The sequence below is a fragment of the Ornithodoros turicata genome, chromosome 4 (genome assembly GCF_037126465.1).
Source record: "Ornithodoros turicata isolate Travis chromosome 4, ASM3712646v1, whole genome shotgun sequence".
In the NCBI taxonomy this organism is placed as follows: Eukaryota; Metazoa; Arthropoda; class Arachnida; order Ixodida; family Argasidae; genus Ornithodoros; species Ornithodoros turicata.
The window spans coordinates 20,767,056-20,786,193 of record NC_088204.1 but is presented as its reverse complement, the minus strand read 5'-3'; the positions used below and the strand labels follow the sequence as shown (position 1 = coordinate 20,786,193).

At 45.8% G+C, this 19,138-nt stretch overlaps 1 protein-coding gene across 2 annotated transcripts in view; it reads left to right on the top strand.

Annotated features, from left to right (window-relative positions):
* The window catches only part of LOC135391296 (uncharacterized), an 84,560-nt gene that overhangs the window by 33,860 nt on the left and 31,562 nt on the right, over window positions 1-19,138 (top strand). For both annotated transcript variants that reach the window (XM_064621511.1, XM_064621510.1), the window contains one exon: window positions 9,456-9,657. In XM_064621511.1, the coding sequence (XP_064477581.1) occupies window positions 9,456-9,657 (202 nt within the window). The remainder of the gene's footprint in view (window positions 1-9,455; window positions 9,658-19,138) is intronic.

Genomic DNA, 19,138 nt, shown 5'->3' with positions numbered 1-19,138 from the left:
TCGTATCTTTATATGTGTGTGTGTGTGTGTATGGAGCATGGTGAGCGCCCGCCGATTCCGTATCGCTGTCACCCAAATAGAGCGAGACCCACTGAGTTGGACACGTTTTGCGGGTCCCTAATGGTGAAGTACAAATCCGTCTCATGAACCGACGAAGGTCGAACTGACGTACTACATGCATGAGAGTTGAGTTGAGTTGATAAGAAAAGAAGAAAAAACGGAGAAATTACGAGCTGGCTACTCCAGCTCACAAAACACACACTCACAAAACAAAGGGGGGGGGGGGGAAAGCTACAGTAAAACCAGACTTGTACGTAACGGGTAACGAGTAATTGCGTTACTAGTAATCAATTACTTTTTTGAGTAATTTGTAACGTAATCGATTACTTTTGGGGCCCAGTAATTTTTTGAGTAATTCAATTACAATTTTCAGTAATCATTACCAAGTAATCGATTACTTGGAAACTAAAGAATCCACATTGTTCGGGACGACCCACACACACATATATGGGATGATTCACCGCCGCGAGAAGACAAAAACCAACTGCCCTCTGCAAGTTCGGTACAAGGCAGCTGTCTTATATCTAGGACTTTTCCCGCAACAATTACTTACCCGAGGACCCCGAGGTCAATTGCCACAGTGTTTCGCGCGTGTAGTGTATTTTTGAGTCCACTGTCCTCTCCCCATTCATGTGTACTATCTATCCGTAACCCGGCCTGTATGCAGTAAGTTGGACTGTAGGTTGTACCGTGAACCTGATGAGTCATTTGTGGGAGTTCCAGTTGGGACTCTTTTCACATAACTCTCAAAACTCTCTCGATACATTTTTCACAGAACTCTCGACCCCGATAACCTAATGCCACTCTTGTGACCATGAGCCCCTGTCAGTCTTGTGCGGAATACTGTCGATATCACAACGATGTCGACGATCTGCAATGACTTGTCGCCGTGGCCTCAGCTATCCGGCATGTTCACAGCGCTGGAGCGAAAGGAGAGAAACAACATCTTGTTCAAATCGTTTTCTCAGATATCGAAAGTAATTGGCAAAGTAACGCGTTACATTTCAAGGCGTTACTTCATTACTTTTTCCGGCAAGTAATTTGTAACGGTAAAAAATTACTTTTTCGTACAAGGTAACGGTAACGGTAATCAATTACTTTTTTTTAGTAACGTGTACAAGTCTGAGTAAAACCAATGAGTGACAAAGACACTCAGTCAGTCACTCACACACACTGTCCACACACACTGTCAGTCACACTGTTTCCACAAATTGGAGTCTGTGCAAAATCGCCCAAAAATAGCCCAAAATTTCCAGGCGACAAAATTCTAAAATGTAAATTTTCGAGCCTTTTATGCGTTCCTACCCGCCAACAGTGCCTTAGGTGCCTCTAATCCAACAAGCACCAACTTAGTGCTCCGTCTGGCCGCTCCAAGCGATCGCCATCGCATTCACATAATGTCGGAGTTCTGGTCGGAGTGGACAGGTTGTTCTAATTACCTATCGCTGAGTAGACCAGCAGTCTCATGCTCTGCATATGCCTAGAGGATGAACACTACTAACGCTTCTAGCTCATTGTATGCTGTGGTTTGGCCGGCAATGCTTCGACTCAGCAGTAACCACATTTGTTTCCATTCTTTCCAATTTTTCGAAAAGAAAAAAACCCCGAAAAGAACGTTTTTTTTTTCGAGCGATTCAAAATTTCCGGAAATTTTGCATCTCTACCCAGAACCTTAACAACATCGAAGGGTGTGTCATCCAGCCGAGCTAAAGAAGCTTGTAGAGATGGTCTGTGCTGCTGATCTGTGGACAGGATAATAAGATGTGTTCAGTGTCCTCAACAGTCTCACAGGTGCTACAGTTAGGTGAATCTGCCTTTCCAAGCTTGTGAAGATGTCTGGTAGGGCACGTTGAGGCGGAGCCGGTGGTAAAGTGCATGCATGAGATACCACATGCAAGCCACTAAATGGACGACTCCGTTTCATACGTTGTAGTCCATGGATTCGCTACGCAAAGTTCCACATTCTTATTTGAACGGTTTTTAACTGTCTGATTTTTAAAACTGGGAATTTTTTGAGCCACGGCTGGCGGTGGTGCGGAACAGCGCTGGGAGGCGTCGGCAGACAGACGGGAAGTGACGTTTTAGCTGTGCACGCTGGCCCTAAGTACCCGAAGGTCACCAGGCCGTCTCTGGTAATTGACTCCCTTCACAACCGCCTGTGTCGTCATGGAAACGGAAAAGTATGCACTTCCTTTCTCCACTCCAAAACATCAATCGAAAAACGGATGAGGAGGCGAAGAGTTGAGGTTGAGAGCGTCGGAGGAGCTGACCCAGTGCGCGACCTTCGAATTACAATACCTTCGTAACGCGGGATCGCAGAAACATAGCGTTTTGATGTACATGTATAGCAGAGATAAATCAATACTTACAACGTTACTTCTTTAAAAGTTTGGAAATGATCTCACATCCCCTCTAACGGTGGACGGTAAAGCGTACAAGTGGAATCATAGAACGTTGTCCTGTAGTGCACACAAGTCATTTTAAAAAACACGTTTTTTTCCTATAAAACTGTTAAGGTGGCCAGTAAGATGCACCATGCGAGGTAATCACACCACAGCGTCATACTGATCCCTGAAATTGAATTGAAAATACGCCGCAAAAAGCGACCGTGCGCAACGTCGGTGGAGAGCAGTAAATGCCTGTGATCTGCCTGGAACCCCACGCTGACGTTACAGGGGCCACGCTCGCTGATTGGTCCAGTGATATGTTGTCTGCTACTCATAGCTGGGCGGCCTCACTCAAGAGGACCCTCATGAGGACGCCTCACCCTCACCTCATGACGATGAGGTGAGGGTGAGTGAGGCCAGACCACGCTGAAAGTTCCTCATGAGGACAGTCGTGAAGCATTGTCCCTCACGAGGCCCACCGTGAGGGCCCTCATGAGGCCAGTCGTCGTGAGGCCATCAATACGTGAGGGTACAACGTATTCCGTGAGGAGCCTCACAGATGAGACCGTGAGGCCCTTTGTGAGGAGCCTCACTGATGAGGCCGGGAGGCCTTCTGTGAGGAACCTCACCGATGAGGCCGTGAGGCCCTTTGTGAGGAACCTCACGGTTGAGGCCACGAGGCCTTTTGTGAGGAACCTCACGGATGAGGCCGCGAGGCCTTTCGTGAGGAATCACGGATGAGGTCATGGGTCCATTCGTGAAGAGCCTCACGGATGAAGGGGAAGCCACTGTATCCCCTCGCTTGGAGAAGGTGTGCGGCAGATGACATCACTCTGCGTGAAGGGCCAATGGAAATTCGAAGATCTTCGAGGATCGCCATGTTCCGTTCTTAGGTTTCATTCCTCCATATACAGGGTGGTCCACCAACCATGATAGAAATTCATAGTAAAAGACGTTGTGGGTTGGGTTGAGAGACATGCGGTCAAGGGATTTTTTTTTCTGACAATAACTTTTGCCACATATTGGTAACATTTTTATTTCATTTTAATTGACGGGAAGTTAATTTCTTGAATTGAACTCCGAAATTTTCCAAAGCAACCTGACGTTTTCTTTGCGGAAATGGGTTCCCCGTGGTCATTTTTCTCGGTATAGCACATAATCCCACTCGTAATGCAATGGCAATTGCCGAAATAAATTCGTCGAAAATTCGTGGAGATGAGCCCTTGGCTCCGCCTCTTTTTTGACGGCTCTAAGTTTGAGCGCAAAACTGCGAAGAAAGGAGGTTACATTGTCACGCCACACGAGGGGGGAAAAGGTTACAAGCCTTACCCACGGAACAAACCCGCGGTGAGTGCGGGAATCAGAGCTATCTTATCAAAAATAATGTCACCCGACGTGTTGACAGGTAGGGAAGGAAATACATTTTTGGACCGTTTTCCACTCCGGTCTCAGTGAATGCAGTGAACAAGTAAACGGAAGCGATAGCAAGCACCGTGTATTCCAACCAAGAAAAAGCAAGGATGATCATTGCTCTGGGGGCTGCAAGTATGGACTATGACAGAGCAGTCCTCAAATACAGTGAAATGCTTCCAGGAACTAGAGTGGTGAGCTCTTGTACCATAAGGCGTGCATTTGTGAGACTCTCCACAACAAGAAGTTTCCATTCCGGTACCCAGAGTCGGTCACACCCAATCTCTGCCAGCGAGTCGACACAAACAGACCAGGCCCTGAAAGAAGTAGGAGATGATCTCCACGTAAAGTCTGCGCACCCTGGCAAAGTGAGTACAGACATCAAAGTCAAGTGTGCTGAGGATACTGCACAAGCACAAACTCCACCCGTACCACGTGAGCCTTCATCAACATTTCCAGCCGGGCGACAACCAGAAATGTCTGGATTTCTGTAACTGGATCCCATGTCGGACCCAGGAAAGCAGAAACTTTGTGAACAGGGTTATTTGGGCTGATGAGGCCCACTTCTGCCATAGCGCTCAAGTGATCGACACAACCCGCATTATTGGAGCCAAACAAACCCACACTGGCTACGAGACTGCAAGCATCAGTACGAGTGGGGATTGAATGTATGGGCCGGGATTTATAATGGCGCCATTATTGGGCCAATCTTTTTCACGGGACCCCTAAATGCCAACCGCTGCTGTAGCGAAATTTTAGATGCCGTGTTCAGCTTTATTGATGTCCTGCCTCTTGCTGAATAACCCTTGTGTGGTTTCAGCACGATGGGGCTCCACCTCACAGCGCGCGGCGTGCAGTACAGCTGCTCCGTCACATGTTCCGGGAGAAGCGGGCTGGCCGATTTGGTCCAGTGTCATGGCCCGCCAGGTCTCCTGACTTAACGCCGATGGACTTTTACAACTGGGGTCGCATCAAAGACGAAGTATACAAAAGCGAACCACGATCGCCGGCTGACCAGCCGGGGAAAATCACTGCTTTCTGCTCGTCGCTTTCCAGATCAGAAATAAAAAGGACCGTGGAAGATACAATTCGGAGAGCCCACCTGTGCATTGCAGCAGATGGCGAACGCTTCGAACGCTTTTACTCTAATGATAACCTAATCAAAGTACACAGGAAGTGTGTTGAATGTGAAGAAATCCGTAGCATGATTGAAACAAACGAACTGAAAAAAGAAGAGAGCTGACATGCGTTCGTGCATACAACTCTCTCTCTCTCACACACACACACACATACACAGGCTCATGACAATAAGGTGGTGCAGAAAAACTACGAGACCGTTATCAGCGGTCATAGTAAAAACAGCCGCGTACGCACCCAAAAGCAAACAAACACACTGAGCAAAACACGAATAAACGAAAAAGAGCGCGACCCTGAAACTGACGTGGGCAAAGCTGATACTGACAGCGGAACTCTTCTGTGGGTTGGGTTTGTAACCCTTTCCCCCTCGTGTGGCGTGTCAATGTAACCCCCTTTCTTCGCAGCTTTGCGCTCAAACTTAGAGCCGTCGAAAAAGAGGCGGTGCCAAGGGCTCTCATTTCCACGATTTTCGGCGAATTTATTTCGGCAATTGCCATTGCATTACGAGTGGGGTTATGCGCTATACTTAGTAAAATGACGACGGGGAACCAATTTCCACAAAGAATACGTTAGATTGCCTTGGGAAATTTCGGAGTTCAATTCAAGAAATTAACTTTCCGTCAAATGAAATGAAATAAAAATATTACAAATATATGTGACAAAAGTTACTGGCAGAAAAAAATCCCTTCACCGCATGTCTCTCCAGGGCCTACGTTTTTTACTATGAATTTTTATCAGGGTTGGTGGACCACCCTGTATGAAGGCTACCATGAAGAATCTCACTTCAAAGGGGCATGCGACTTTTTCATTAGTGACCTTACAGATAAGTCATGACTCTCTTAGGCGGTCACGTTATGTTGTTGCATAAGATAAAACCCCGAGAATAGGGAACACGATTTCGAAGTCGTGTTTTGAGCGCCACACTACCTCTTGTTGATTCGTTTTTCTGCCTGTTTACTGGAATAGCAGCCATGTGCGGTGTTTTTGTATTTTCTTTTTAAACAAATGTTACCGCTGCTGAGAATGTAACGAGGCTTTCTTTTTATTTTGACATCCCTTGTTCTTAATAGCATAAAGCTCAATATAAAGCAGCCTTTACCGGGCTCCCCATAGTCTGTGCGACAGCAATAATGAAGGAAGTACTAAGGAAGGAACTAACAAAGCAGAACAAACAAATAACAATCAAAAAGATCTATGATGAAAAAAACGAGACTGGGGAAGAGACGAAAAACAGACGTTGAAATTGAGAGTTTGTGTGCGTGGTCTGTTTTTCGTCTTTTCCCCAGTCACGGGTTTTTCATCGTAGAGTTGTAAGAATTTTCAAAATCTTTCTTTGTCTCCTCAAAACGAAGCCAGGAAAGCTGGAATCCCCGTGACTGTAGCGCGCCTTTGAAATGTAAAAGAAGGAGAAGAAAAAACTACAACAAAACGGCACGACCTGATTGCAGGTGCAATTAAGTACCATCGTTGTGCCCAAACACTTCAGCTGTGAGCGCGATCCTCCGATTCTGGCAGCAGCGTCATACGGTTCTGAGAATCGAGTACAGGATCTCTTCAAGCACTATTTCCTGCCACCACCCGATCATTTCCGTAACGGTACATCTGCACTGTAGTATTTCGGGCTCCACTGATGCCAAACACTAACGTTAAACCTCACTGTGACAATAACAACTGTCATCACATTTATCCAAGCACAGCACGAAACCCTGTATGCTGTATGCTGTAATGCTATGTAATGCCGCGCAGTATCATTAGTACCAACTACCGACACAATAGATAAACGCCGACGTCTCATGTGAACATGACGGAAAGTTCTTTTGAGGCTCACGTACATGTCTCCTAGTTACTTGAAGACACATGAGGCCATGTGGGTCCTCATGAGGTGAAGGTACATGAGGCCATGAGGGCCCTCATGAGGTGAGGGCACGTGAGGATGCGGACACGCGAGGCCATGTGGGTCCTCATTAGGCGAAAGTACGTGAGGCGCTGTGAGGACATGAGGGCCCTCATGAGGTGAGGGCACGTGAGGATAAGGGCTCCTGAGGCCATCAGAGCCCTCATGAGGTGAGGACAAGTGAGGATGAGGACCCTCATGAGGTGAAGATACGTGAGGCCATGAGGGTCGTGAATAGCCTCATGAGGTGAAGGCATGTGAGGATGAGGATGGTGAGGCCTTTCGGGATCCCGATGCCCTGAAGTGAGGTTCGTGAGGGAAAAATTTTAAGTTAAAAAATTAAGGTTAAGTTACTGGTGAGGAAAATTTGGCGAGGGTGAGTGAGGCTGGTAAAGTCCGTGCTTCATGAGGTGAGGATGAGTGAAGCCGCAGGAAAATGCCCACCTATGTTCGCAGCAGAAGATTCCTCGTCCAGAGATTTACCGGAGTGAGATTCGTCCTCACCTGTACCTCACCGTGCCGTGAACACGGACTGGTTTGTGAAATTTACATGTATCAGGGAGAAGCACTTGTGTACGCCGAAACAAGCGCCGTTTTTTCGTAGTGCAGGTGTTCATGTGGGAAATGCAAACCGATGGATACTACGGACCAGCATAGCTGGACGTCCTCACTCATGAGGACCCTCATGAAGATGCCTCACCCTCACCTCACGACGATGAGGTGAGGGTGAGTGAGGGCAGACCACGCAAAACGTTCCTCACGAGGACAGTCGTGAGTCATTGTCCCTCATAAGGCCCAACGTGAGGGCCCTCATGAGGCCAGTCGTCGTGAGGCCATCAATACGTGAGGGTACAACGTATTCTGTGAGGAGCCTCACGGATGAGGCCTTTCGTGAGGGACCTCACGAATGAAGTGACGGGTTCGGGCTCCTCTTTGTTGATCCCAAACACTAACGTTAAAACTCACTGTGACAGTAACAACTGATACCAAATTTATCCAAGCACAGCACGAAACCCTACAAACAGTTTAATGCCGCGCAGTATCATTAGTACCTACTACCGGCACAGTAGTTCAACACCGACGTGTCATGTGAACATGACGGAAAGTTCTTTTGAGGCTCATGTGGCTCCTAGTAACTTGAAGACATGTCAGGCCATGGGGTATTCACGAGGCGAGGGCTCGTGAGGATGAGGGGTCGTGAGGCCATGAGGGCCCCATGAGGTGAGGGCACGTGAGGATGAGGACTCGTGAGGCCATGTGGTTCCTCATTAGGCAAAAGTACGTGAGGCGCCGTGAGGACATGAGGGCCCTTATGAGGTGAGGACACGTGAGGATGAGGACCCTCATGAGGTGAAGATACGTGAGGCCATCAGTGTTGTGAATAGCCTCATGAGGTGAAGGCATGTGAGGATGAGGATGGTGAGGCCTCTCGGGATCCCGATGCCCTGAGGTGAGGTTTTTGAGGGCAAAATATAAAATGGAATGTGAGGGTGACTGCGGTTTAGTTACTGGTGAGGAAAATTTGGTGAGGGTGAGTGAGGCCAATAAAGTATGTGCTTTGTGAGGTGAGGATGAGTGAGGAAAATGCCCGCCTATGCTGCTACTCGGCTGTTCGGGGTTCTGACAAAGCATTGCTCCTGGCTCGGTTATGATTCGGCCGCTTCTTCTATCGCCAATTCTCTGCACTCTTAAAAATGAACTTCACCACATAGCACGCTCCTAGCCAACCATCATCCCGGGTGATATCGTTCCCTTCCTTGATTTGTTGAAAACGGGAGGCGTACGCCTTTTTGTGACACTTATGCAGAAATGTTAATTGTCACAAAAAGGCGTACGCCTCCCGTTTTACACAAATCATGTCAGAGAACGATGTCACTCGGGATGATGGTTGGCTTGGGGCGTGCTATGTGGTGAAGTTCATTTTTAAGAGTGTGGGAGAACTGGCAAAACTGGTTTACGGCGCCAAACAAGTTCCCTCTGTAACGTCATAGGTGACGTGCAATCATACCTTCTCGTCCTCGTTATATCCGGAGGGGCGGGTTAAGGGTGAAGGCGCGGAGCCACACTCTCTTAAGAATGAACTTCACCGCGTAGCACGATCCTAGCCAACCATCATCTCGAATGATATCGTTATCTGCCCTGATTTCTTGAAAACGGGAGGCGTACGCCTTTTTGTGACACTTATGTTGTTCATAATTGTCACAGAAAAGGCGTACACCTCCCGTTTACAACAAATCGGGGCAGATAACGATATCATTCCAGATTATGATTGGCGTGGAGCGTGCTTAGCGGTGAAGTTCGTTTTTAAGAGTGCATGCTTATGTGAGTTTTCTTCAGGGAAACAAATTGCACACATGAAAGCATGCAGAAAAACATGCAGAACAGCTGCCTTCCATTTTGTTTCTTCCTTTTTACTAGCAGACGCCGCCATCTGTCACATATGTTTCGCGCTTAGTTATTACGAATTTTACTCTGCACACACACAGCTTTCTTTGTACGACGTAATGAGTGTCACGCTCTCGTCGGCCTCAGAGTCAGAGACATGTTACCAGCATCATTCTTCGCAGGGCCTATTACCGCTTTCGCAAGGATGACAAGACATACGGAAATACAGTCGCACCCTTCCTGGAATATAACGCGTCTCCAGGCAACAGAAACATCTTCCAGCGAGAGACCGACAAAAGGGATAGTAGACCTCTAGGCTGCACTCTCGACGAACAAGCGCCCTGCGTGCTGCAGATGGATGTGCATGATGATGGAATGATTATGGTGAGCTTTCCATTCCGCAAAGACATTCGTTTCCCAACCCACAGTTTGACTGCTCTTTCTCCTTTCGAACCCATTTCGAGCCATAAAACAGCTTTAGCTCTGTCTGATTTCGCATTTTATGTAACATTTCCACTTTATTATTTGTTGGGGACTGGCAGCGACAGCGTCCCGCTCGTGGTACACCACTGACCACCTCATCTTCCGTATCTTCCTCACGATATTCCAGATCTTCCAACCGATCTTGCGGCGTTTCTCATTCCCGCGGAGAGGTGCGAAAAATCGTGTCGCTTTAAAATGGACTAAAGAGCGAAGGATAACATGTTTAGTGCTAATACGCATAAAATGTGAGACACTAAACTCACAAGTGACATTGTTCCTCGCTGTGTCGCTCAATTGAACCTTGAAAATTGGCAAGCGAACCTCACGTTTTTTACAGAAACATGAAGTCCTCCACGGATAACCGCAGACCCAACAAAAACTATGCACAGAATCGCAACAGAAATACTCGAAAAAATTGGTAAAAATTCGGCTTTAGCCCCGCCTCCTTGATTGTCGCAAAGAAGAGCGCACGGAAGTTGCGGGGCAAGGAGGAACTGTTCCCGCGCCTCTTGTTTTACCTTCCTTTCCCCCGCTTTGACCTTGGTGCTGGTGACAACCGACTTATCACAAAGAAAACAAAACGACAGTCTTATCACAAGGAAGGCAAAACAAATGAAGGCGGGGACACTTCCTTGTCTACACTCTTAAAAATGAACTTCACCACAGAGCACGCCCCAAGCCAACCATCATCCCGAGTGACATCGTTCTCTGACATGATTTGTGTAAAACGGGAGGCGTACGCCTTTTTGTGACAATTAACCTTTCTGCATAAGTGTCACAAAAAGGCGTACGCCTCCCGTTTTCAACAAATCAAGGAAGGGAACGATATCACCCGGGATGATGGTTGGCTAGGAGCGTGCTATGTGGTGAAGTTCATTTTTAAGAGTGTAGACACACATTTCGCATGCGCTTCTTTGCGAAAATCAAGCAGGCGCGGGGGGGTATTTCGAGCGATCTGACTGCCTAGCTTGGAGGCACGCTGTTCGGGGACAGGATGAAAGGGGGAAGGGGGAAGGCTCACACGGCTGTTACGGCTAGCAGGCGGGGCTAAAACATCCTTTTTGCTATCTTTTTTTCCCGACTATTTCTGTTGCGGTACTGTGCATAGTTTTTGTTGGGTTTGCGGTTATCCGTAGAGGACTTGATATATCTGTAAAATGAAAAAAAAAGCAAGGTTCGCTTGGCAATATTCAAAGTTCATTTGAAAAAAAAAAATTATCGCAATTAAAAATTGTCCAAAGTCTTCCTCAATGTTGGCAAAAGCTTCCAGAATATAATTGCCGAAAGTACCACAATCCTCCAGCGAGTACATCGCCAGTTAGAATTTTTTATTAGGTGATTTATTATTTATTATTATTTGTTATATATATATATTATTGTTAGGTGAAACACCCTGTATACGTTGAGTGAATGTTGTCGCGACTGCGCAATAGGGATTTATAGGGTCGCAAATAGCGTCGCTTGCGAATCCTTGCTGCTTATTTAGGATGTTTGTGACAATGGAATATAATTAGTATATGACTTTTTTCGGCTTAAATGCATTTTCCGATTTCGGTGGAAGGGGGGGATGAAAAGGGAATAGGGTGCTATTTTCCAATCTGAAATTCGAAATGAGATCGGGCGCTATTCATACAACTTTTGTTGTCGGGTTATTTATTTATTTTTTCTTTCTTTCTGCCCAGGAAATAGCCCGTAGTTTAAAGGGGGCACATATTTGTCAAACATGCATTTCTTGCGAAGTGTTGTAACGAAATACCGCATATCGTAACATCATATGTGTTTCACATAGTTTATTATTCACTCAAATATTGTTTTCACCAGACGTGTGCACAGGTCACTACTAAGTCGTGTACCTGATACGTGAGACAACGTCATACGTGATTAGAATTCGAGGAGAAATCGGATTTAACCCGAATCGGTCGGAAACTCATTCGGGAGGCTGTGACCTATTTAGGAATCAAACACCGGACACCATGTTTATTCAAACACGAAATCGCCGTCGATGAGCAGAGGATAATTTTCGCTGTCTTTAACTTACCACTGTTACCACTGTTCCACAGAAGGCAGAGGTGTAGTCGATCAGCATTAGAAACCATTGCATTGCTTTCTTCAATAAGCAAACTGTACCAGTGATTCCGGTGCTTGCGAGAGTTACCTACATTTTTAGAAGTATGTGCGCCGACACTTGTTTGAACATGACGCATACAACACCTGATTCCAAACAAAAGCATTTAATATTCTTAAGCGCGAGCTGTTGCAAAATGTTGGCATTTTGGTCCACGATCACTCACAATCATCTGATAAGCGCGCATCGATCACACACGCACTATGAACTCACGTGAAGGCCGATATCGCTCCCGGTATCGCAATAGTGCGATCGCAATATTTCGAACAGCTTGAAATAATCAAACGGCTCGATGCGATAAAAGTTGACGCTCGCAGACGATCACGCCGCCAGACGGACTTCACACGAACGATTATGACTTATCGCACTCTCGCGATCACGATACCATGACCAGGTGTCAAGATATACGCGATATCGGTAATGGCATATTAGTGCACTCACTAAGTAATGTAAAAAATCACACCTGGAAATGTAGAACTGAGCTGCATGATATCAAAAGTTGTTTGTCGCGCGACCTTGACCGTGACTGAATGTCATGCGGGGGCGGTGTCCGACTGAACGTAGCGCTTTCTTATGCGTATGTTAGATGAACCTTGATAAACAGATTGAGAACACAATAATTATTGTTTTGGTTATCGGAAAAGCGTCAAGGGAGATAATATTTTGTGAATAATACATGTACGATGCTCATTAGTGTGTACTAGAAAGGAGGAGGAAATAAGTGTTCAATAATTTGAAACCTCCTTGCATACAATAACAAAAATAAATGATGGAGGACACACACATAAAGTGACGATAATGAGAAATAGTTAAACTTGGTTCGTGTGTCAAGAGGAAAAAGGAATCCATCCCGAAGAAAAAAAAGTACTGCGGCCACGTTACATGAAGACTAAACAACCATTTATTTACAGCGACGAGCAACAAGGTTACATATCAGCGGCTAGAGAGCGTCTCCCCCGTACAAGGGGGATGACGCCGAAATAAATCATGTAAAAATAAAACGTTCAAAAATAAATCTCTTAAATATCAAATTTGCAAAATAAACTCTTCAATATAAATCATGAGAAAATCCACGCTGTCGAAATAAACTCCGAAAAATAAACTTTGAAGAATAAACGCTTCGAAATAAATCTTTTAATATCCATGGTCCCTGATTGGTGGACAGCCGACGTCTCTACGTCCGCCGCGGAAAATAGTACCCTCCTCGCGCTTGGGGCTAACCAGGGCTATAACTGTGAACGAGGATTTCGGTACACCGGAAGTAGCTTGTCTGTCTGTATGTGATCCGTTGACAAGTTTTGCCAACTTAGTAGGGGGGCGGGGGGCTGATATCATTCAGACTGACGGATGCCCGGGAGCGTATTATTCGGTGATGTTCTGTTTTAGCAGTGCAAGTAACGCGCGACATCGGTGTAATATAGTCTAATATAGAGCCGACTATCAGGAGAGTTTGGCCATTCTTTGGTATGTTTTCTGATTTTGCGTTTCTATTTTCCGTGTGTGTGCGCGCTTTCTTGGCCTTTCTTTTACCAGTGCGAATGCAATTGAAACGTAATAAAATTACATTACAGTTACTACGAACAAGTAATGACACTACAAAGTCATTACTTTACCATTATTGACATACATGTTCCCGAGTTTGTGGAAGGCACAAGGGACACACAAGTTGACGAAACTTGCCCTCCCCGAAATTCGAGGAAAAAAATGTATGCTTACAATGTATCAACAGTTAGCTTGTACTCTTCTATTTGTCTCTTCTACATGTCATGCTAGTGTGCCACGTATGACGTATCGTTCCACAATGTAGAGACGAAGGAGACACAATGTATCACGACAACAGGAAGATTGTCAGGAGGATGGGGCCCGCAAACAATGATTCTCCAGGGCTACAAACCGTTGACCTAACAACGTTTGTTTGTGAGTGCCCTGCATAAGGCAACTGGCTCGTAGAAGGGAATTGACGTTCCACGTGCCGATTGAGTGCGTCACCGTTCATAGTGCCGTTGGAATTCTTTTCACTTGCCAGTCCCCCAACTCTCTCTCTGCCAAGTGCCAACACAGAACACACACTCGATTCTTTTGTAAAAAGTAATGAGTAATGTCATTAAAATTACAGCCCAAATGTAATTAAATTACATTACAAATTACCAGAAAAAGTAATTCATTACTGTAATTTTATTACAGTAATGCTATTACTACCCAGGTATGATCAAGTGTGTGTGTCCTGTATTCATACGCGCATCGTCGTCATCACTTTCACTGGATATTTCGAAATCCTAAGTTGTTATGTAATTGATAGCAATACAAACATGAGTAAGAAACATCATAATAGCATGTAGGAAGGGAGTTGCCTCAGGACAGGAGCCGCCGATATTTCGAACAGAGACTGTTCTTCTTCATAATAGCATGTTTCGCCGAAAAGAACATCGTGTCGCCCATACGGCTATCACTACTATGATACGGAGCATTACCTTCCTAAGCCTAACCATGATTTATTTTCACAGCGTTTATTTTGAGGACGTGTATTTTTAAACGGTTTATTTCAGAAAATTGATTTCGAAGGGTGGAATTTTAGGCGTGGATTTTTTAATGTTTTCGCTTATAAGCCCTCCTCAATGGGGATACGACCTTGTGGAAATCGTGTCTTCCCATTTCGCCTATTCCCATTTTGCCTAATGCTTCTTAGCAGATTATCTCGCCATCCCTTAGCAGGTTCACCGACCCCGAACTGCAGGGGGTCCCATTTGGCCTAATGTATGCTGCAGACAGTCCCACTTCGCCTACTAATCCGTGTTACGTAAGAAAGAAGGCGGTCCTCTGGCATGCTGCCAAAAGTCAATTTTGAATCTTCATATAACTTTACATGCAACCTTGTTGGTTTCACTGAAGCATGAGGTCTGTATTTATAATTCATATTACACTAGGGTTTCTTCCCTCATCTGTTGGTTCACAAATATAGACTGTGCAAGAGTGAAAACATAGTTTTTATTTACATTTTTTTTAATTAAAAGGGCAGCTTTGTTTTCTGCACTTCAAAATTCTTCCAAATTTGCAGCTCTACTCAATATGCATTAGATGTCCCACGGCATCGAGGTACGACATCATGTCCCGTTCGCCATTCTGAATTATTGACTGCTCAATGACATTCTTAAGTAGTATCACAACTTTTTATTAATTCCAACGCCCTACGCCGGCTTTTTCAACTGACCCTAAGTGATTTGGGAGAAATTCACAGCACACCCTGGAGGAGACTAGAATTTGTACGACACCGACCAGAAAAGGAATTCCTGTCGGAAAATATTTCCGTGTATAACTCCCACCGTTAGATAATGCGCAGGCCCTCTTCAGAGCACCTTTTTACCGAATAACGCGCGCGCTATACACCGGAAAGTACGGTAGTTAGGTTGAACGTGGGTTAAGGCGTCTCGCTCGGTGGTGTCGTGCTAACTGGGAGGCGGCGGGTTCGAATCCTACCACCGGTTGTGCTGTCTGAGGTTTTCCCTGGGTTTTCCGAAGACTTTCGAGACGAATACCGGCACAGTTCCCCCTGAAGTCTGCCCAAGACGCATATTAACCCCCTATCCCCCCACTCCTTCCTGCTGTCCTCTCTCCATCTGTTCTCATCTGTACGTCGCTCATAGCCACCTCTCATCTCCACATAGCCACATCTCGCTCATAGCCACCTCGCCGTCGCTCATAGCTTCGCCGCGCTAACACGAAAGAAAAAAAAAAGAGTTAAATTAAACACGACTATAGTGACACCAGTTTCCATATTTAACATCGCTCAGGTGACACTGAACATGGCTCGAAACCTTGTTTCATTCGTCATGTTGCCCATCAGGAGTCACTATGTAAAATGTTTTTGTTATATTTGTACATTATATTTACACCTTATATTTGCAAATGTAAAGGGTCTTTGTTTCGGACGACGTAAGGTAGTTGTCCGACGAGCACATTCATTTCTTGCACACGTCATCATCGTGTCGGAGCGTGTAAGTAACGCCCACTTGCCGACCGTCCCGTTTTGCCTAATGAGATTGCACGGCAGTCCCATTTCGCCTAATGGCTGTTACCCCTCCCGCCTCTTTAATCCGATAATCCGGGTTAGGCAAAATGGGAATAGGCGAAATGGGATGTAACCGTGGAAATATGCCGAGCGGGCAAGCGTCCTTCGGTGATCGTGGGAGCCAACTTAACAGAAATGATTGAGAAGTTAGGCGAGTTGGTATAGGGATTTCGATATTTATTGAAAAGCAACATTGACAGAGGCGTCACTAGACTAGGGTACCATACATACAGGATGTTTCATTTTTATGCTTTCCATAAGTTAAATCTGTGAGAGCGGCACATATGTGGTTTTTCAATTGAGTTATACCGGATGATATGGTTATGGTTTCAATTGAGTTATACCGGTTATGCCGGACATGATATCGACTAAAGTATGCAACTACAACGTGATTAATTACCTAAATTTCATTAATTAACTCTTTAAGTGGGAGATTTCGCGCACAAGCGAGATAGGAGAATCAAAGGCTTTCCTCGTTGAAAGCCATTCGACGTTTAACAAATCCTGAAACACTTACGTGCGTTAAAATGTCAATCCCCGAATTTTGACATTCAAATGAGCGGAAACCGAAACCGCGACGAGCACAGCGCTCATTACACGTCAGAGGGCCACGTGATTTGGAGAGATGTAGATGATTGGCCCCTCTGCTGGCCATATAAAGCACTTTACGTAAATGATGCGCTCTTGAAGCGCGCTTTTTCGGTTTCGGCTCATTTGCATATCGCAATTCAGGGATGGATATTTCACGGCACACGCTCGTTTTTTAAGCCATTTTATCTTAAAGGATAAAATGGCTTCTAACGAGGATTGTCACCCGTACTGCAATCTCACTTTTGCGCAAAATTCCCTAATTATGGAGCTAATTCGTGGATCTTAGATCAATCCAGTAGTCATATAGTACTCTCTTCCAGAGGGCGTCTGCCTGGCCGTATAACTCAAATGCAAAAACGAGGAGTTGGAGTTGGAATTAAAAAGAAAAATAGGGAGACGGTGGCTCCTACAAAACACAGGAGCCGGCTACTCCAAAACACTTGAAGATAAAAAACAACAACACTAAGTCTAAAAAGTTAGAGGCGCTGCTATGTCCACAAGAAATGTCATTAAAGCAGCTGTCGCACGCTGTCTAAGAGCCCTCGGCCATTCTCCGAGGACATTCCCTAAGTCTAGAGGACGGTGGACCAGTCTTTCCAAGGCGGCTCTGAGGTCATTAGGTTGGACACTGTTTCGGGAGCAGTTAATTTATATATGTTCTGTGTTCTCCACTTCATCACACGTGAAACAGTTCGGCGACTTTACCTTCCCCATCTTGAACAACAGGGCACGACACGACAAACAACACAAAAACGTCATCTGTGTTGCTCTCGTAGCTTTTTTAAAAAAGCTCCACTAGGGGAACTGACGTCTGCGGCGAAGCAGTTGCCAGTAATCTGCCCCGGAGGGAAATCGGCGCAATAACTATTTGAGGAAAAATGACTGAACTGATATTTTTTTTAAATTTACTTATCAACACATCGAGTGACCTGATGTCTCGAGAAATGAAAGGAAACACACGAGCAGCCAGTCAATGCAGTCATCAATATTTATTACGTAAAATACACACCGCAACACAAAACATTTAAAACACTTTAAAATGGTGACACAGGAAGAAAGACACACACACGCATGAACGAACATCGCAGGGATATAAAAACAGTTACGAAAAAGCCATCCGAACTGTGGAAGCACCGCTCGGAATACAGGGCAGACTCTAGATTCAGATAAGCTGCTTATCTTTGGGAAAATCGTTGGGGCGTACGCAAGCAATTGGAATCCTGGTGTGTACGTTTTCACAATATCAGCTGTAAACGGGATCAGCGAAAATATTAGATAAACTACAGTGATCGGCGGCATGTTTTGTTGCTGGGCTGTCCAGTTGTCGATGTGTAGCGCAAAGAGATCGTCACGTTGTATACCTTTCATAAACAACTTGGTCTCGTAGCGACACTTGTCCGATTCCTTCATAGCTCAAAATTATACTGGTATTGTGGAAGGAGATAGTCTAGAGCGGTGTAGCAGTGGAGCACAGCCGGTGTCGCACCTGAGTGATTTTACGCCGGATCATGCAGGACTGTCCGGTCGACCTCTCCATTTTTTTCTTTCAAACATAAAAGCCTTTTCCCTAGGAGGCATATTGGTGCTGAAAGTATTTGAAACTAATTGGTGGTTATTTCTTACTGAATTATCATTCAGATGTGGGCATTTCGACCATTGCGCTTCCTACGAAGTTTGACGCCACGTATTTTCATAACTATTTGACATGTTCCGCTGAATTTTTTCCCGCGTATCGTATGAGGTGGGTAGCATTGCATCCTGTGTTCGCTACACATCGGCAACTGGACGGCCCAGCCACAAAACAGGCCGCCGATTACTGTAGTTTACCTAATATTTTCGCCGAGCCGGTTCATAGCTGATATTGTGAAAGCGTACAAGTCACTGGAAGCACGCAATTACTTCACCGTACCTCACCTTCACTTTTGCCTCTGGACAGTCTCTGCCGACTGAGGTTAATTTGGGCTTCAGGACGCACCCAGTAACGGAGTACATTGCACCTCCAGTTCAGTGTTACAACTGCCAGAAGTTCGGTCACTATGCGCGTGACTGTCGCAGTTCCCAGAGATGTAAAATTTGTGCAGGCCCTCATGATTTTAAAGCATGCACATCACGGCGTGAGCCAAAATGTGCCAACTGTGGTGGGAACCATGTGGCTTCGTATGGCGCGTGCAAGGTCGCAAGAGCTGCAGCTGCGGTTCACGTCAGCAAGGTGTCACCGGGCGACCTCAATGTCAAGACAGCCGCTTGTCCGAACCCGAGCTACGTCAAAGTGACGCCGCCTAGCGCCTCCCCGCCTTCGCGTGCGGAATCTACTTCGCAAGGGACTATGCAAAGAGCGCCAAAGTCTCGGCGACCCACACCAAAAAAGTCTTTTGCTGAAGTGGTTGCCCCGGAAAAAGCTGTTCTCAACAGTGTTCGTGGAATATCGTCTTTAGCTCGAGCTCAACCGGATTTGCCACGGTCCGTGCCACATGGTGGATGTCCTAGCCACAGAGACACACAAGGAAACAGTAATAGGGAGAACTGTGACATTCTCACGGACATTTTGCCTCTTATCTTAGCTGCCTACGTTCAATACTCAAGTCGTTACCTTCTTTTAC